The following is a 19,076-nucleotide window of genomic DNA, read 5'->3' on the forward strand; positions in this document are numbered from 1 at the left end:
CTAAAGGTGTTGGGAAGGATGATAAGGTGATTAGAAAACAATTAGGATTATTAGTTAACAGATGTACAGGATATGAAAGCAGCCTGCTACAACTTCAAAAGTGACTGGGCTTCAATCTGCATCTGATTGTACAGTAAATAAAGCCATAAGAAAATGTGGGAGGTTTATCAGAATACTACTGTGGGTAATGGACTCCAGTCAGAAAAATTTGGGAAAAGTTAGTATTGTTCTCCTCGAAGCAGGGAGGTATAAAAGGTAAGTTTTGAAAATTATGAGGTTTTGACAAAGTCAAAAAAAGGTAAAGTAGTTCCTCTTGCAAGAGGTTCTGTTTTTCGAAGTCATCGATTTAAAAGTCTTTAGCAAAAGATCTAGTCACTATTTTACTTTGCTAATGGAAGCTGTCAATGGAAAAAGTGATTGAAGCTGATGATGGAATGAAATTGAACAAGGATTTGATAAAAGGTTGATAATAAGAAACGTAAGTATGACTGTTGCTTTATACAGGATATGGGTGTGACTGGAAAAATAACCTTTGAGAGAATTGAGTGGCAAATGAGGAAGCCATTTAGTCTAAGATCAGCCTGCTAAGTCAAATTCTTTATTGTAGGATAGTAAGAAGAAATTAGACAAAGTTTCTTCCTTCACCTATAAACAAAAATAGGATTTTGTAGTTTGGTTTCAATTTTTACTTAGTACATTAGATTTAGTCCACAGAGAGAGATGTGTTTGAAGACTGGTATGATACAATTGTTTTTAAATATTAACAGTAGGTCACATATTTAAAATCTGTGATTTTTTTTCCCAGTCATATAAGTTAATGATTTACTGTTATTTGTCAATGGTAATGCCACTCTTTGTCAATGGGGAGTAGTGAGATGCTCTCCCTGTTCAATATAATCATTGTTTCGCACTGTGTGACAGAAAGGTTACATGCCATTTACAAGTCCAAACCTAAATGTCACCCATGTTTTGAATGCAGGCACAGGATGCTTCATGTATGAGGAGCTGACAAAATGAATTGGCAGCTAACTCCCTCGTTTCTCATTGCTAAAGGTGCATGGGCCTAGAGCCCATGATGAACCTGTGCAACAATGTTCTACATTGTAATCAAATGGCAGAGGGGAGGAACCTGTTCTTGAATGATTGTATGTGTGCCTTCAAGGCTTTTGTACCTCCTTCCTGATGATAGCAGTGAGAAGATGGCATGTCCAGCATTGTGAGTGTCCATACTGATGTATGCTGCCATTTGGAGACATTGCTTGAAGATGTCTTGGATGTTGGAGAGGCTAGTGCCCATGATGGAGCTGACTAAGTTCACAATTTATTTTGATCCTGTGCGATAGCCCCTCAGATGGTGATGCATCCAGTTAGAATGCTCTCCATGGAACATCTGTAGAAATCTGTGAGTGTCGTTTGTGACATACCATATCTCTTAGGAGAGATCCTCAGAGATATTGACATCCAAGAACTTGAAAATACCCATTTTTTCCACTTCTGATCCCTCTATGAAGACTGGTGTGTGTCCCCCTGACTTGCCCTTTCTGAAGTCCACAATCAGTTCTTTGGTCTTACTACCGTTGAGTACTAGATTTTTGCTACAACATCACTCAACTAGTTGATGTATCTCACTCCTGTGCACCCTCTTGTCACCATCTGAAATTCTGCCAGCAATAGTTGTACTGTCAGGAAATTTATAGACTTGGAAAGATTTTTAGGAACAGAGAAACATTTATGTCTGAAATTTAACAGAACGAACACAAATATTGAATAATTTACAAATCTTTTCAACAGGTGACTTATGCACATCTGAAAGTGAAAGAAGACTTGTCTCTGATGAAACATGGCATAGACTAAAGGCTTATTTCCCCAAATCACCAGAATTCATACATTATCACTCACCTTGTGTCCAGTGTCAGGTAATAGCTATATATAGTTTTTTTTTTAATTTAATTTTAATTGTAGTAAATGAAATTGTAAAATTATTTGTTGTTTCTTGCACTGTGAGATTGATATTTCCTTAGAAGAGAACATCAAAATTCATCAGTTTTGTTAGATTGGAATCTAGTTACATGATTTTATCAGTTATTCAATTGAAAAAAATGTCCTTGATTAAAGCATGATAATGTCAATTTCCAGAAGAAATAGACATTATCAATCAAAATTTGTCATATGCTGGCCTCTGTCCTCTCTACACACCATATTCACTTTTTGATGGTGTCACACACATAATCAGAACAGATTCACCACGCTCCACTCACCAGCTTCACTATGTTGATAGTATCGGAGGGCATACCCCTCACCAAAACCTCCTATGAAGATGCCAGTGTGGTGATCACAGTAGAAGTTTAACTTAACTCTTCATTTCGCTCCCAATTGAAATGAGTTTTTTAAAATCTTGTTAGCCCAAGTGTATATTTCTCCTTGTGTACCTGTGACCCTGGATTGATTCCTTTGCTCCTGTATTCTTCCTTTCTTGAAGTAAGTGGCCACAGGTGACACATTTTCATGTCAATTATATTAAGTGACTGTGCATTCCACATTTTTCAATCCCTTTGTATCAGGGTGGATATGGAAATCCTATCCATTCACTTATCTCAGAGGCCACTTCCAGCTTTCCAGTTGATCCTCATGTAGGCTGTATATCCAGTATCTGCTTCTGTGTCTATTCAATTTGGGTGTATATTTTACAAGTCTAATTCCCGGGTATATTTTATTCTGGTCTTCAATAGATGGCCTTTCCTACATACACAGTTTTCCCTAATGTGTTGTTTTCTCTGATCCTGAGTTACCATGGGCTGATGGGCTGGTGGACTGGGCACTCCTGAAGTCCAGCCAGAAGTGCTCCATCCAAACAAAGCAGCAGCTAGTAGGTTTTACGCAGTTTCATCAAAACCTTTCGGTGCAACTGATGACTCTAATTGTGAATTACTTCACATATCTCTCCCCTTTTAAGACTTTGCACATCTCTTGAAGCTTTTCTTAATTGCACAAGTCCTTACATGTCTGGTCCTCCCTTATACCCGATGTTGTTTTCATATTGTCTGTGGGATGCATTACTCTTTGCTTTCCATTTTTATATTCATCACATTCCTGTCATTCCACAGTACTTTTCCACCACATGTTTAAAGTATTCCTTTCCTTGATAACTCCTGCCATGGATGGATTATGGCTCTTTGTCTCTGTAATTTTGGCGCAGCATTTCTGTGTCATCTCCCCTTTTTGAATGGTAATGGTCAGCATAGGCACTTTTTATTACTCTTGGAGCATCAGGACAACCAACTTTTGAATTATTGTACTCCCGATTTGCTTGGTTATTTTCTTTCTATTCATTTCCCACCTGTTCTTCCCATAAGTTACTGCACTGGATTAAGCACAAGATGTTTTCCGAGTTGAATGACTTTCATTATGGGGAGAAAGTGGATAGGCTGAGCTTATTTTCCCTGGATTGAAGAAGAATTGATGGTATCCTGACAGAAGTATGTAAGATTATGAGAAGCATAAGTAATACAGCAATTTTTCCCTTAGTAGGGGGTATCAAAAGCAAGAGGACGTACCATAGACCCATAGAACACTACAGCACAGTACAGGCCCTTCAGCCCTCCATGTTGTGCTGACCCATATAATCCTTAAAAAAAAGTACTAAACCCACACTATCCCATAACCCTCTATTTTTCTTTCATTCATGTGCCTGTCTAAGAGGCTCTTAAATACCCCTAATGTTTTAGCCTCCACCACCACCCCCGGCAAGTCATTCCAAGCACTCACAACCCTCTGTGTAAAAAATTTACCCCTGATGTCTCCCCTAAACATCCCTCCCTTAATTTTGTACATATGCCCTCTGGTGTTTGCTATTAGTGCCCTGGGAAACAGGTACTGACTATCCACCCTATCTATGCCTCTCATAATCTTGTAGACCTCTATCAAGTCCCCTCTCATTTTTCTACGCTCCAAAGAGAAAAGTCCCAGTTCTGCTAATCTTGCGTAGGTGTTTATTATTCAGTAAATTTACTCCACTTGCATTCAGGACACAGGAGGTCTACCTACAGAGTGATACCCAAAGTGGGGCCCCAGTAGGGGGAAATAGAATACTAATGTGTAGCCATTTTTCTGTGAGGAAAGAGGATTTGAGGGGAAAGTGATTTTACAAGAGTGGTTGATATTTAAAATATACTGCGAGAGGAGGGAGTAGAATCAGTTAATTGCTTTATTTACAATGCATTTAGACACTTAAATAGGCAAGGTATAGAAGGATAGAAATAATGTGGGTAAATAGGAATAGTGTTAGTAGGCAAAAGGATTGGGCAAAAAACCCAGTTCTATACTGTACAGTTCTGATTCTATGATATTGTAGCTTAACTGCATACTTCTGATTAATAGTAGCTACTCTCAGAAGTTTCCTTCTTTCTTTTATCCAATCTGAACACTCAGAGGCCATATGTTTCAGATGAAGAGTTAAAATGTTAGAGGAGATCTGACGGAAAATGTTTTCACCCAGAGTAGGGTGGCAATTTGTAACACACTGTGTGAGAAGCTGGTTATGGCAGGTACTTTTTCAATACTTAATATATTCACTGAATAAATATTTTTATCACCAAGGCATTGAAGGCTACACAGACCAAGTGCTGGTAAATCGGATGAGTGCTTGATCTTTGACATGACATAAGGGTTAAGGACCTGTTTCTGTGCTGTATGACGCAAGGACTCCAATTTGTTCATCAAGCTTTCTGTTGTTGCAAAGTGGTCCCACAGCTCGACATCTTTTTCCTTTAAGTATTTCAAACTCACTTGCAACTTTTAATCCTTCTAATGTTCTTATGTTAACTGTCACTTTCTTGTCTGTGTTAATAACTACATAAATCTTACCTATTGTTGATTTTCCATGGCCTTAAGAATTTCTTCAATCTCTAGGATAGAGTCAGACATAATGACAATACATATAGCCACTCCTCTTTCAATGCCAATTCCTTCCATCTTAGCAACAAATTTCCTCCTATCATGGTCCCACTTCGGGTATCACTCTGAGTCAGCTCTCTTTAGTGCCTGTAATTTGAACAGTCCTGAATGCAAGTGGAGTAAACATGCTGCATAACAAACAACTTTTAAATTATTTCATTGAAACTAAGTAACTCTTCAGCTCTATCATGTAAAGCATTGCAAATAATGCAAGTAATTATAAAAGGAAGGGACAATATGAGACTGCAAGCTACAATAAACTGCCATGCAGTGCTGCAGCTTCTTTACTCAAGTTAACTGACCAAATCCTTCCACTATTTCTGTTAATTGATTATGATTTCCTATGTCTAACAGCAAACTTTTTATTTTGTGGAAAAGGTGTTAGAAAAGGAAGGTGAGGAGAATGAGACCCTGAGCAAAATGATGGCCAATGAACAGAAATCAGCACTTCTGTGTCTTTTTCAAGATAAAAATAGACCACTCATTATCAAATGGCCTGAGGTGAGAAGATTTGATCAGATATCTTTACTGTCTTTGCTCAACTGGTATCTGAAACATGGTACTGATTTAAATTGTGATTATGTATATCGTTAAAAATGTTATAAATGGGAAACTTGTTTTTTCCATTTAGAAGATATTAACTTGGATTCTTATCAGAACAATGTAAAACATGCAGCACTTGTGAAATACCTGAGTTTATATGTGGAACTTTATCATTCTATTCATTTGCAGTATTGTCATTGAGTTCAAGTTTAAAGTGTTATCCATTCACTGTTGCAGTTATGCATTTGCAACATCCCACAAAGATCAATGCCATGAATGACTAGTTTATTTGTCATTTGATGATGTAGGTTGTCGGAGAATTTCTTATTCTTAAAAGTCATTATACACTTAGGACGCTATGATAGCGTGGTAGTGAGCGCATTATTACAGCTCGGTGTCGAAGTTCAGAATTCAATTCCAGCATCTTCTGTAAGAAGTTTGTACCTTCTTCCTGTGAGCGCATGTGTGAGTTTCGGCTGAGTGCTCCAGTTTCCTCCCACAGTCCAAAGACCATTTGATGGTTCTAGGTCTGTATTCGCTGGAGTTTAGAAGAATGGGGGCGGGGAGAAGCAATTGTAATATGTTGTGTGATTTGGCTAGGGTTGCTGAGCAGTACAGCTCGTTGGGCCAGAAGGGCCTGTTCTGCAGTGTATCTCAAACTAAATAAAATAAGTAAAAACCGTAATTTTGGTTTAGCATAATCTCCAGGATGTTCACATGCAGTTTACGTACAAGATAGGAAGAGACTGTCAGTGTATAAATGGCACTGAAAAGTATTTTTAAGCATTTAAAGCAAAATAAAGTAGAAGTCATTTGATTAGTGTTTCTGACACAAAAATGAGTTGAATTTTTGTTTAAAACCTCTACCTATAAACAGATCCCCTACTCTGGCAAATCATTACAAGAATCTAAAAATTTTCTGACTTCATTTATTAGATGTAGCAAGTGTCAGGACCACCCAGTCATATGGAAAGTGGAGTATCCATGTGTCAGATAAATATAGAACAGTATTGCACATGAACTTGTCCTTCAGCCACAAAGTTGGACCAAACTCATAACACTAGCAATTGGAAGCCTATTAAACCCGTCCCTCTGCCGACACAACTGCATATATTCCTATCTTCTGCACATTGTGTTCCTAAAATCCTGTTAAACGTCTCCATCATATTTGCCTTTACTAACACCCCTAGCTGCGTATTCCAGCCACCCGCCGCTGTCTGTTAAAAAAATAAAATAATGACCTCACCGATCTACTTTGAACTTGAATCTTCTCAGCTTAGATGCATGGCCTTCACAATTGGCTTCAGTGAGATCCCCCGCCTCCATTCTTCTGAACTCCAGCGAAGACAGGCCTAGAACCATTAAGTGGTCCTCTTATATTAACCCTTTCATTTCCATAATCATTGTTGTGGACCTCCTCTGGAACCTCTATATTGCCAGCACATCCTTTTTGCATAAGGGCCCCAAAGTTGCTCAATATTCCAAGTGTGGTTTGACTAATGCCTTACAAAACCTCAGCATCACATCCTTTCTCTAATGTACCAGTCCTCTCAGAATGAATGCTAACATTGCATTTGCCTTCCATACCGCTAACTCAACCTGCAAGTTAAGCTTTAGGGAATCCACCTCTGATGTTTGAATTTTCTACCCATTTAAAAAATAGTCTATGCTTTTATTCCTTCTACCAAAATGCATGACCATACACTTCCCTACATTATATTTCCACCTGCCACTTCTTTGCCCATTCACCCAATCTAAGGTCTTCTAAGACTCTCTGCTTTCACAGCACTACCTGCCCTTTCACCAATTTTTCTATCTTCTGCAAATTGTCTGCAAACTTGGCCACAAAACCGTCATCCAAACCATTGACATAAAAAGTGAAAAGAAGTGGTCCCAATACTGACCCCTGCAGAACACCACTAGTCACTGCCAGCCAACCAGAATAGGCCCTCTTTATTTCCACTCTTTGCCTCTTGTCAGTCAGCCATCTTCTATGCAAGCTGGTATCTTGCCTGATCTTATCTTGTTAAGCAGCCTCATATGCGGCACCTTGTCAAAGGCCTTCTGAAAGTTCAAATAAACAACACTCACAGACTCTCCTTTGTCTATCCTGCCTGTTATTTCCTCAAAGAATTCCAATAGATTTGTTGTGTAAGAGTTCCCTTTGACTTCAACCTGTTCTGTCATATGCTTCCAAGTGCCTCAAAACCTCATTCTAAATAATGGACTCCAACATCTTCCCAACCACTGAGGTCAGGCTAACCGTCCTATAATTTCATTTCTTCTACCTCCTTCCATTAGAGAGTGGAGTAACATTTGCATTTTTCCAGTTTTCCAGGATCTAGTGATTTTTAAAAGATCATGACTAATGCCTCAACAATCTCTTCAGCCACCTCTTTCAAAACCCTGGGGTGTACTCCATCTCATGCAGGTGACATATCTGCCTTCAGACCTTTCAGCTTCCTAAGCACTTTCACCTTGGTAATACTAAGTACATTCACTTTTTTCCCTTGATACTCTCAAATTTCTGGCATACTGCTGTGTTTTCCACAGTTGAAGACTGACGCAAAATACTTGTTAACTGTATGCACCATTTCTTTGTGCCCAATTACTACCTCTCTATTGTTATTTTCCAGTGGTCCGATATCCACTCTTGCTCTTTTTTATTAATATATCTGAAAAAACATGTTGGTTTCCTCTTTTACAGTATTGGCTAAATTATCTTCATATTTAATCTTTTCTCCCCTTATGGTTTTTTTAGTTGCCTTCTTTTGGTTTTTAAAAAACTTCCCTGTTATCTAACTTACCACTGATTTTTGCTATAACATTTGCTGTCACTTTTATGCTGACTTTGACTTGCATTGTCAGCCACGGTTACCTCATCCTCCCTTTTAGAATGCTTCTTCATCTTTAGGATGTATCTGTTCTGTGCCTCCCAAATAGCTCCCAGAAACTCCAGCCATTGCTGTTCCACAGTAATTCCGCTTCCAGTCACTTTGCCCATCTCCTCTTTCGTGCCTCTGTAATTTCCTTTACTTTAATGTAATACTGATTCATCCAACTTTACCTTCTCCCTCTCGAACTGTAGGGTGAATTCTACCATATTTTCATCACTTGCTCCTTACAGTTCCTTTATGTTAAGCTCCCAAATCAAATCCTGTTCATTATACAATAACTAATCCAAAATTGCTTTTCCCCAAGTGGGCTTAAATTTAAGCTGCTTTTTTAAAAAAAACCTCATAGGCTTCCTACAAATTCCCCCTCTTGGGATACATCATCAACCTAATTTTCCCAATGGATTTGCATATTAACTATTGTAACATTACCCTTTTTACATTCCTTTTCTATCTCCCATTGTGATTTTATCCCACATCCTAGCTACTGTTCAGAGGTCTTATATAACTTGCATCAGTGTCTTTTTATCTTTGCAGTTCCATAATTTACCCACAAGGATTCTACATCTTCTGATCCTATGTCACTTCTTTCTCAAAATTTGATTTCATTTTTAACCCACAGAGCCACACCACATCCTCTGCCTACCTGCCTGTCCTCTCTATACAATTTCAGGTTCAAGTGTAACCCATCCTTTTCGTACAGGTGGTATCTTCTCCAGAAGAGATCCCTATGATCCAGAAACCTGAAACTTTGCACCCCCTCTGCACCACTTCCTCAGCCAATTATTCATCTGTATTATCATCCTACTCCTAACCTCACTAGCATGTGGCACTGGGAGTAATCCAGGGATTAATACCTTGAAGGTCCTGCTCTTTGACCTCCTCCCTACCTCCCTATACTCACTGTGCAGGACCTCTTCATCCTTTCTACCCGTGTCATTGGAACCAATGTGTACCCTCTCTCTTTCTGAGACATCTGGGAGGCAACACAGCATCCTGGCCTCTCTTTTGCAGCCCCAGAATCTCCTTCCATCCCCTAACTACTGAGTCTCCTATCACTATTACTCTGCCTGACCTGACCCTTCCCTGCTGAGCCTCAGAGCCAGCCACTGGCTGCTGTTGCTGTGCCCCCTAGCAGTATCCAAACAGGTATACTTGTTGCTGAGGGAGATAGCTACAGGCTAAGGGAAATAGCCCCAAACTGACTGCATACTGTCCTTCCTTCTCTTGGTGGCCCATCTGGAGCCTGCACTCTGGGTGTGACCACCTCAGTAGAAGACTCATTTCTGAGGCTTTCAGCCTCCCAAATGATCCTGAGTACATCCAACTCCAATTCATTGACCTTGTCAGTCAGGAGCTCAAGTTGGGTGCACTTCCTGCAGATGTAGCCATCAGGGAGACTGAGATACTCTGAAATCCCACAGATCAAAGGAGGAGCATTCTTCTGCCTTAACTACCATCCTGCCTACAATTGTTATACCTCCAGTTTCTCAAGCTTAAGTTATAGACTGCACTTGTTCTCGCCTAAGCCTGTTGAGCCAAAGCCTGGTCTCTCTAACACCTGCCCTTCCAACAATGGCCAGACTGTTTACACCTCGCTTCTTTTTCTTGGCCCTTGCTGAGTGCCTGAGAGATCGTTATGATTGTAGCCCACCAAAATATTCTGAAAGCCCCAAGCTCTTTTTAAACCTCGTAATGCTTCACCAGCAAATGCCTTCTTGCAATGATTGTAGCCCTTTGAAAAGTTCTGAAAGACCCTGAGCTCTTTTTAACCCTGATGCTGCCTCACCAATGCACAACATTTTGCAATGATTACAATCTGCTGAAAAGTTCCAGAAAGCCTTGAGCTCTTTAAAGCTCACGCTGCCTCACCAATAAACGACTTCTTGTAATGATTGCAAGCTCAGGCTGCATCTATGGTGAGGAATAAAGAGCCAAAGCTTTGGGCCAAGACCCTTAATCAGGACATGAAAGGAAGGGGGAAGAAGTGTGAAAAGGAAAATGGGGGGAAGAGTCGGAGCACAAGGTGGAAGATGATAGGTGAAACCACCTGAGGGGAAAGTAAGTGGGTGAGGGGTGGGAGATGAAGTGAGAAGCTGAGAGATGGGAAAGGAAAATGGCTGACTAAAGAATCTGATAGGGGTACAGAATGGACCGTAGGAGAAAGGGTAGGAGGAGGGGCACCAGATGAAGGTAATAGGCTGGGGAGGAGAAGAGAAGGGGGTAAGAGGGGAGCCAGAAGGGGAATGGAAAAAGAGGGGAGGGAAAAGTTAAAGAAATTGATGTTCATGTTGTCATGTTGGAGGAGTATGAAGTATTGCACCCCCAACCTGAGAGTAGCCTCTTTGTAGCAGTTAGAGGAGGGAATGAACCACCATATCAGAATGGGAATGGGCGGTGGAATTAAAGTTGTTGGCCCCTTGGAATTCCTTTTTTTTGTGGACAGAACAAAGGAGCTTGATAAAACTAGCTCCCAATCTACTTTGGGTCTCACCATAGCACCGGATGACAGACTCGCAGGTGAAGTGTTGCCTCACCTGGAAGGACTGTTTGAAGCCTTGAATAGAGGTGAGAGAGGAGGTGAAAGAACAGATTTAGCAGTTCTTCCACTTGCAGGGATGTGCTAGAAGGAAGATCAGTGGGCAGAGAGGAATAGAGAAAGGAATCTCATAGAGGGTGATCCCTGCAGAAAGCAGTGAGTGAGAGGGAAGTACAGTTGTGTTTAGTGGTGGGATCCCGTTAAAAATGGTGGCGGTTACCCAAACTGTTCAATTCCACCGTACATGATCAGTACAGACGCAACCATCGTAGCTCTTCTGGGAATGCTGATGCCGCCTCGGCATCAGCCGATCCCGATTCTCCCGTGATCTTTAAGTTCTTGAGGCTGTAGAGCTTTACATAGCTAGCCAGTCATCTTTTACTAGCCTTAAACTCCTTCCTCTCGCTCACAACACAAGTAGCAAACGAACGAGACACGAGGCGAACAATGCTCAACTTCCAGGTTTTCCTGATCTGCGGTTGGTCAAATCCGTGCACGCGGAACCCACAGATAAGGAAGGCCAACTGTAGATCAATGCTGTTGGAAGTTTATTGTATCGAAGCACTTACTCTCTCTTAATAGATGCTAACTAATCTGCTGAGCTATTCCGGCATATTTTTGTTAAATGCCACTGGATTCAACCAGGATAACAGCAGACTTTCAGCAACAAAAAGAATATGAGCAATAATATTGATCATTAGCAAAATACTACTCAAGAATATGTTATAATATCTATAACTACCTTGGCTAATGTTTTTATTAGCATACAGCCTCATTTCTCATACTTTTCCAAAGATGAATATGAACTGCTTTGACTAACTTGATTTAATAATGTAACATAATATATTGTGATATTTTTATTTACAGTTTCTTAATTTGTTTTCCAGGAGACTGATGTTCTTTATGTTGTTTCCCAGTTTTTTGTTGAAGAATGGAAGAAGTTTATCAGGTGATTCTGTTATATATCAATTCAGTTTTTTTTAAATCATAAATGAAAAGAATCAAATGAGTTTCTAAACACTGTTGAAAAATAATGTTTCATTTTAATAATTGGAGTGATATTATTTGTATTTTATTTGGAAAATAGTTTTCTCATTAATCAATTCCACAAACAGCAAAAAACCAATGGGATAACACAAGTATCACTTCGTCTTTCCTGGAATATTACACCTTGGTTCTGATGTGCACCTAGATACTTCCTTTAATTATCACCAGCACTTAGTATTGTCCAACTCTTCATAATTAAATCATTGTAATTTTTATTTTGAAATATTTTCAAATCTACAAATTTGCTCTTAGCTTTTCAACTTTAGAAATGTAGAAAACCTACAGCCCTGCTGAACATGTCCTTACCTTAGAAATACCTAGGCTTACCCATAGCTCTCTATTTTTCTAAGCATCATGTACCTATCCAGGAGTCTCTTAAAAGGGACCATCGTTTCCGCCTCCACCACCACCACCACTGGCAGCACATTACACGCACTCACCATTCTCTGCGTAAAAAAACTTATCCCTGACATCTCCTCTGTGCCTGCTTCCAAGAACCTTAAAACCATGCCTTCTCGTGCTAGCCATTTCAGCCCTGGGAAAAAGCCTCTGACCATTCACGCGATCAGTGCCTCTCATCATCTTGTACACATCTATCACCTTTCATCTTCAGTCGCTCCAAGGAGAATAGGTCAAGTTCACTCAACCTATTCTCATAAGGCATGCTCCCCAATCCAGGCAACATCCTTGTAATCTCCTCAGCTCCCTTTCTATGGTTTCCACATCCTTGCTGCAGTAAGGCAACCAGAATTGAGCACAGTACTCCAAGTGGGGTCTGACCAGGGTCCTGTATAGCTGCAACATTACCTCTCGGCTCCTAAATTCAATTCCACGATTGATGAAGGCCAATACACTGTTTGCCTTCTTAACCACAGGGTCAACCTGAGCAGCAGCTTTGAGTGTCCTATGGACTCGGACCTCAAGATCTCTCTGATCCTCCACACTGCCAAGAGTCTTACTATTAATGCTATATTCTGCCATCATATTTGACCTACCAAAATGAACCACCTCACACTTATCTGGGTTGAACTCCATCTCCCACTTCTCAGCCTATCTTTTGTATCCTATTAATGTCCAGCTGTAACCTCTGACAGCCCTCCACACTATCCACAACACCCCCAACCTTTGTGTCATCAGCAAATTTACTAACCCATCCCTCCACTTCTTCATCCAGGTCATTTATAAAAATCACAAAGAGTAGGGGTCGCAGAACAGAGCCCTGAGGCACACCACTGGTCACTGACCTCCATGCAGAATATGACCCATCTACAACCATTCTTTGCCTTCTGTGCACAAGCCAGTTCTGGATCCACAAAGCAATGTCCCCTTGGGTAATCAATGTCTCCTTACTATATCAGTGAGCCTTGCATGTGGTACCTTATCAATGACTTGCTGAAATCCATTTACATAACATCTACGGCTCTACTTTCATCAATGTGTTTAGTCACATCCTCAAAAAATTCACTCAGGCTCGTAAGGCACGACCTCCCTTTGACAAAGCCATGCTGACTATTCCTAATCATATTATGCCTCTCCAGTACTCAAGGACAGTATTTTTCGGCTTACTTCTAAGCCTATTTCAACATTTCATATTTTTTAAAGCAGTACTTCATAAACAATGAGGGATCTATCTCATGACATACTGAATGTTGAATGGAGTAGTCAGCATTTTACTTTAATTCGACCTGTGCTTCCATGCTCATTCTAAATTACTATTTAGCTTACTCATAACTGATTTAAGTGGATGTTTATTGGCTTGAAATTAACTTGAAGTAACATTTTATGAAATGTAAACTTTATTAGGGCACTTCAATTTAGGATGTTTCAAACTTTTAACTATGTGTAATATTAGGTTAATATCATGTTCTAACTTTCTTTCCTCCAAGGGAAATAAGTGTATAGTGTTCATCACTTAGGGCGACCAAGAAACTTCACAGTTCAGAGTCAATAAAGCTGATCTTCCATGAAGTCATCCAAAATGATTGCTGTGTAATGGAGTCGGTTTGGGGGTGGAAGTTGAGATGAGGCAAACAGGGCTAGTCATTGATGCTTCATTCTTTGCCAAATAAATATCGTTTTCTTGTTTAAGGAGAGTGGTCTGAACTTCTAATGTAGGACATTCACAAACAGAATGATATGGGTGGGTATAGGATGAAAGGGTGTGGGTTGGCAGAGAACTAGAAAGTCAGTTGATAGTCAAGCTCCTAGCAGAAATAGGCATACGTAAGGCTGTAATCAAACCAATCTTGTGGTATTGGAGTGTCTTCCCAGAACTTTAAAGGAGAGCTAATATACTTTGATCTCAGTGTAACTTGATGTGTTGCTGATTTATATCCCAAATTGTTCATGGATATTCAGTTTGATCATGAGGAGTAGCTGAGTCCTTCCACAGCATTAACCAAGGGAGTATTAAGCGCATTAATTTTTCTGCAAGGGCAAAGTCATGTAAATTCTGTAATTTCCAGAGTAGATATAGGTGCTCTCCTAGCAATCTTGGCAAGTAGCTGCTTATAAGTGGTGCCCACAACAGCCTTGGAACACAGTGATGGAATATGTGAGATGGTGAACTGAATGTTTGCTCAAATCGGTACCTTTTTTTGTAATTTATTTGTTATTGAAGTTCATCATCAAACAAACATTTCCATAAGATGTATTTCAAATATATAGTCATGTAGTGTTCTCGCACAGGTGTAAAAGAACTCTGAACTAAACACCAAGCATAAACCAGACAATGAGGCGGTCCCAGTAAGATTAACCGTTAACTGTTCACTCTTCCACATTAACGTATGGTGAAAACTGTTGATAAAACAATACAAAATATATACAGTATTTGTTTCCTTCTTGACATCACATTTACATCATAAATACTTGCAAAAGTAGAACTACAACAACTATATTACATTAAAGTGTAACATACAGTCAGAATCTACCTACGCCATCGACTGGCTTTAAATACACTTCCAACACAAACCATCCGCAACTCTTTAAATAACAAAAAACATAAACTTTATCAATCATCATTACTTTTAACAGAATCAGCATTAACATTTTGAATTCAACATATTGATTATCTCATGAACTTACGGCGTTGCTTCACTGATGTTTCTAGTGCGTAGAAAGAAAACTTTTCTCGCGCTGATCCTGCACACACATAAGCCCCCTCCTTCCCGTTTCTCCAAACCGGTATTTTCCCACAAGACGCGGTGTAACCGGATGTGACGTCATCACATGCTGCGATATATCACAGACAACGAATTTACTTTAAACAATCCTAACTTTAACTAAAAAATGCTAACAAACGAATTACTAAAGCGAAAATATTATAAACTAAACAAATGCCTTAAAGGCAACACAAGTCATATATGCCACAAATCTCCACATAATATTTATCTGAGGTATACATTTTTAGAAAAGAGAGGAAAGAAAGAACAAGCAAAAGGAGAAAACTATGGATAAGTAGGGAGTGATCTTTTTTTTTTTACAACATATTCATTGATTTGTGAGGATAAAATCAGGCCTATGAGGTGTTATGTAGTTAAACCATTTTTCCCAGTATGAATCAAATTGTTCTAATTTATGATTAACAGATGCTGTTAACTTCTCCATTTTGTAAATATTCATTGTAATTTCCATCTGTGCATTTAAGGTTGGGCTCTCCTGTGATAACCATTTCCTAGTAAGAGTCTTTTTGCCAGCCACCAGCAGTATATTCAATAATTATTTATCTCTTTTCAACCATTCTTGAGGTATATACCCAAAATATATGGTCTTACTTTCTAAGAGTATTTCACATTTAAAGATGTCTTGTAGGGCATTGTGTAGCCCACTCCAATAGTCTTTGATAATGGAGCATTCCCAGAAAATATGATAATGGTTTGCATTTTGATTTCCACAATTTCTCCAGCAAACAGGGAGGTTGTTACCAGAATGGGATTTCTGAGAGGGTGTAATAAAATATCTTATCAAGTTTTTCCATCCGAACTCCCTCCATTTCTGTGAACTGGTACACTTCCATTGATACTTCCATATTATTGTCTATTCTTCCTCAGAGATAATTATCCCTCCTTCCTTCTCCCATTTTGTTTTAATGTATGAAGTGGAATGTGTTTTAAGATTTGACAAACCCTTATACACGCTTGAAGTGATTCTACTACCATTATCTGAATTATATGCTTTTCTAAATAGCTCTATCAGGCATGTCCTTGCCTTGGTTACATTTTTAACCGTCCTATTAACATATTGTCGCAACTGTAAGTACTGATAAAAGTATTGTTTTTCTAATAAGTGTTTCTCTTTAAGCATTTCAAAACTGAACAGTATTCCTTCTTTCATTATATTGCAAAGAACTGTTATTCCTTTACCTGTCCAGTCCTTAAATCTAGCACCCAGTTTATTTGGTGTAAAATCTGAGTCATATGCACACCATTTAGGAATTGCAGTATCTCCCTCTAGTTTAGTGGTCGCCAAGCCGTCGATCGCAATCGACTGGTTGATCTTTGAGACTTTCCCAGTAGATCCCGAAAGAAATGAAAAATAAATACACAAATACTGTTGAGAGATTGTTTCCGGGTTGTGGGGTTTTAGTTCCGTTCTTTCTGTCCAGTGCGCATGCGTGTAGCTCCCCTGCACTACACAGTGTAATTCACTGGTCCCCAACCACCGGGCTGCGAGGAAACAATGAGTCAGCTGCACTTTTCTTCATTCCCTGTCATGCTGACTGTTGAACTTGAACCCACGCGGGGTCATCAGTCATCTAAACGCATTGATACCCTCATGCCAGTGTTTGCTTGATGTGGCTGGCGGGAAGTGCCGATGCTACTGGCCCGGAGCACAGCCAGCGGGAAGTGCTGTTGGTACTGGCCTGGAGCACGGCCAGCGGGAAGTGCCGTTGCTGTGGGCCCAGAGCGCGGACAGGTGGGCGCTGCCTCTAAACCTGTTCGCCACACCGAATGTTTGTGGGGAAGCTGGTGCTAAAATATTCGCAGACGACCTAATTCGGGCTCAAGGTTTCGTAAGTATCAGAGCAGCTACCGCACTGCAATCTACTAAAACAAACTTTTGTTGGCCGATAGATCCTACAAGGGGGCGGGCGCGGGCCTGTCACACTCCTTGCTCAGTCGGTCGCTCTGTTTGGACTGCGGCCCCGGCACAGGGACCTCCGGCCCTTAACTCGTCCTCTCACCCCACCCACGACCAGCTGCACCTGGCCAAGGTGTCTGGCAGTGAGCGGGCAGAGGCTACAGTTCGAACTGGGAGGCTGTCCAAGGCAATGAAGCCCTCAAAACAGCTTTGGTACCGAGTCCAAGTACCCCGCACTTAAAGACAAATGCATTGAGAAATCAGCGGAAAATAATGTGAGCAAGCGGGATAGAAACTAAGTGCCAAGAGCCGCAAAAAAATTGCGGAATAGACTGGACATAAGGAACCTGTATCGGTGTATTCTGGTCGTGTTTAACACCAACCCCCCCCCCGGGTCAGCCGGTCCGCAAGAATGTTGTCAATATTAAACAGGTCCGTGGTGCAAAAAGGGGTGGGTATCCCTGGTGTTTATACATTATTTCTACTTCCGGGTTGTGGGGTTTTACTTCCGGTCTTTTCTGCCCCCGGTGCGCATGCGTGTAACTAGTCGATCTCGCCTTTCACTAAAACTGAGGTAGGGGATCTTGGGCTTAACTCTACTCTACTCTACTCTTGACCACTACTCTAGTTTATATTCTTTTATAATAGTTTTCCATTTTTAAGAGTCCATTTCACCTATGGGTTATCAATAGTATTTATGTACCTTTGTAGGTTGTTATCAGCCAAAATTGCCTGTATGGGGATGGGAAGTATCCCCTCGTCAATGTTTTTCCATTGAGCATCATATGATAGGTTGCACCAACTTATTATAGCTCTCAACTGTGCTGCAAATAATAATCTCTAATAATAATCCCCCCTTTTCCTTGGCTAATTGCAAAGTTTTGAGACGAACTCCAGGCCTTTTACATTGTCAAATACATCTTGATAACATTTTGTTCCATTTGTTGAATTGATTTTGATTAATCTCTATTGGTAGGGTCTGAAAGAGATATAATAGTCTGGGCAGTATATTCATTTTAATTGATTCAATCCTTGAACTGAGACTGAAAAAAGGAATTAGGTTCCATCTTGTAAGATCTTCCTTAATTTTTTATATATAGGCTGATAATTGCATTCTGATAATTTTGCCAAATCTTTTGGCATAATCATGCCCAAATATTTGAAAGACTCTGTTTGCCATGCCCAGGGAGATCTACTTTCAATTTCTCTTGGTGGGCTATAGTAATATGAAAGTAATTGGGTTTTATCTATGTTGATCTTGTATCCTGATAATTGACCATATTGTTCAAAGGATTGCATCAATTTAGGTAAAGAGTATGTTGATTGCTCTTGATAGATCAAAATCTCAACTGCGTATCAGGCCAATTTATACTCTGTCCCTTTAATAGTAATTCCTCTGATATCTTCATTTTGTCTGATGTATTGAGCTAATGGTTCCAGATATAATGCAAAGAGTAGCGGTGACCATGCACAACCCTGTCTCGTGCCCCTTTCTAGGGTAAAACTATTTGATAAATATCCATTGATTTTAATCCTAGCAGTAGGGTTGTCATATGGTGCCTGTATAGTTTTAATAATTGTGTTGTGGAAACCAAAACTATGTAAAACTCTGTAAAGAAAATTCCAATTAACGGAATCAAATGCCTTTTCAGCATCTACGCTAATCACTATTGCTTCAATTTTATTTTTTTGTATATGATCCATAATGTGAAGTGTCCTTAGTATATTGTCTTGTGTTTGGTAGTATTGTACAAAACCTGTCTGATCGTTATGTTTCGGTATGGGTAGAAACTCTTCTAATCATTTGGCCATAATGTATAATCTACATTAAGACTGGAGATTGGTCTAAATGACCCACATTCCATTTTATCCTTGCCTTCTTTCGGTATAGATGAGATTATCGCTTCTTTCCAGCTGGGTGGCACTTGTGCCTTTTTTAGAACCCAGTTCAGTGTGGGGAGTAAGACAGGAATTAACTCATTTTTAAATTCTTTGTACCACTCTGCTGTATACCCATCTGA

At 39.9% G+C, this 19,076-nt stretch overlaps 1 protein-coding gene across 2 annotated transcripts in view; it reads left to right on the plus strand.

Moving 5' to 3' along the window:
• usp48 (ubiquitin specific peptidase 48) overlaps positions 1-19,076 on the plus strand; it is a 249,502-nt gene that overhangs the window by 178,060 nt on the left and 52,366 nt on the right. For both annotated transcript variants that reach the window (XR_012096644.1, XM_073031653.1), the window contains exons 16-18: positions 1,792-1,916; positions 5,332-5,454; positions 11,817-11,878. Coding sequence is in view for 1 of the 2 variants with exons in the window: in XM_073031653.1 (XP_072887754.1) it covers positions 1,792-1,916; positions 5,332-5,454; positions 11,817-11,878 (310 nt within the window). In the remaining variant the exon portion in view is untranslated. The remainder of the gene's footprint in view (positions 1-1,791; positions 1,917-5,331; positions 5,455-11,816; positions 11,879-19,076) is intronic.

This window comes from Hemitrygon akajei, chromosome 29, assembly GCF_048418815.1.
Source record: "Hemitrygon akajei chromosome 29, sHemAka1.3, whole genome shotgun sequence".
Lineage (NCBI taxonomy): Eukaryota > Metazoa > Chordata > Chondrichthyes > Myliobatiformes > Dasyatidae > Hemitrygon > Hemitrygon akajei.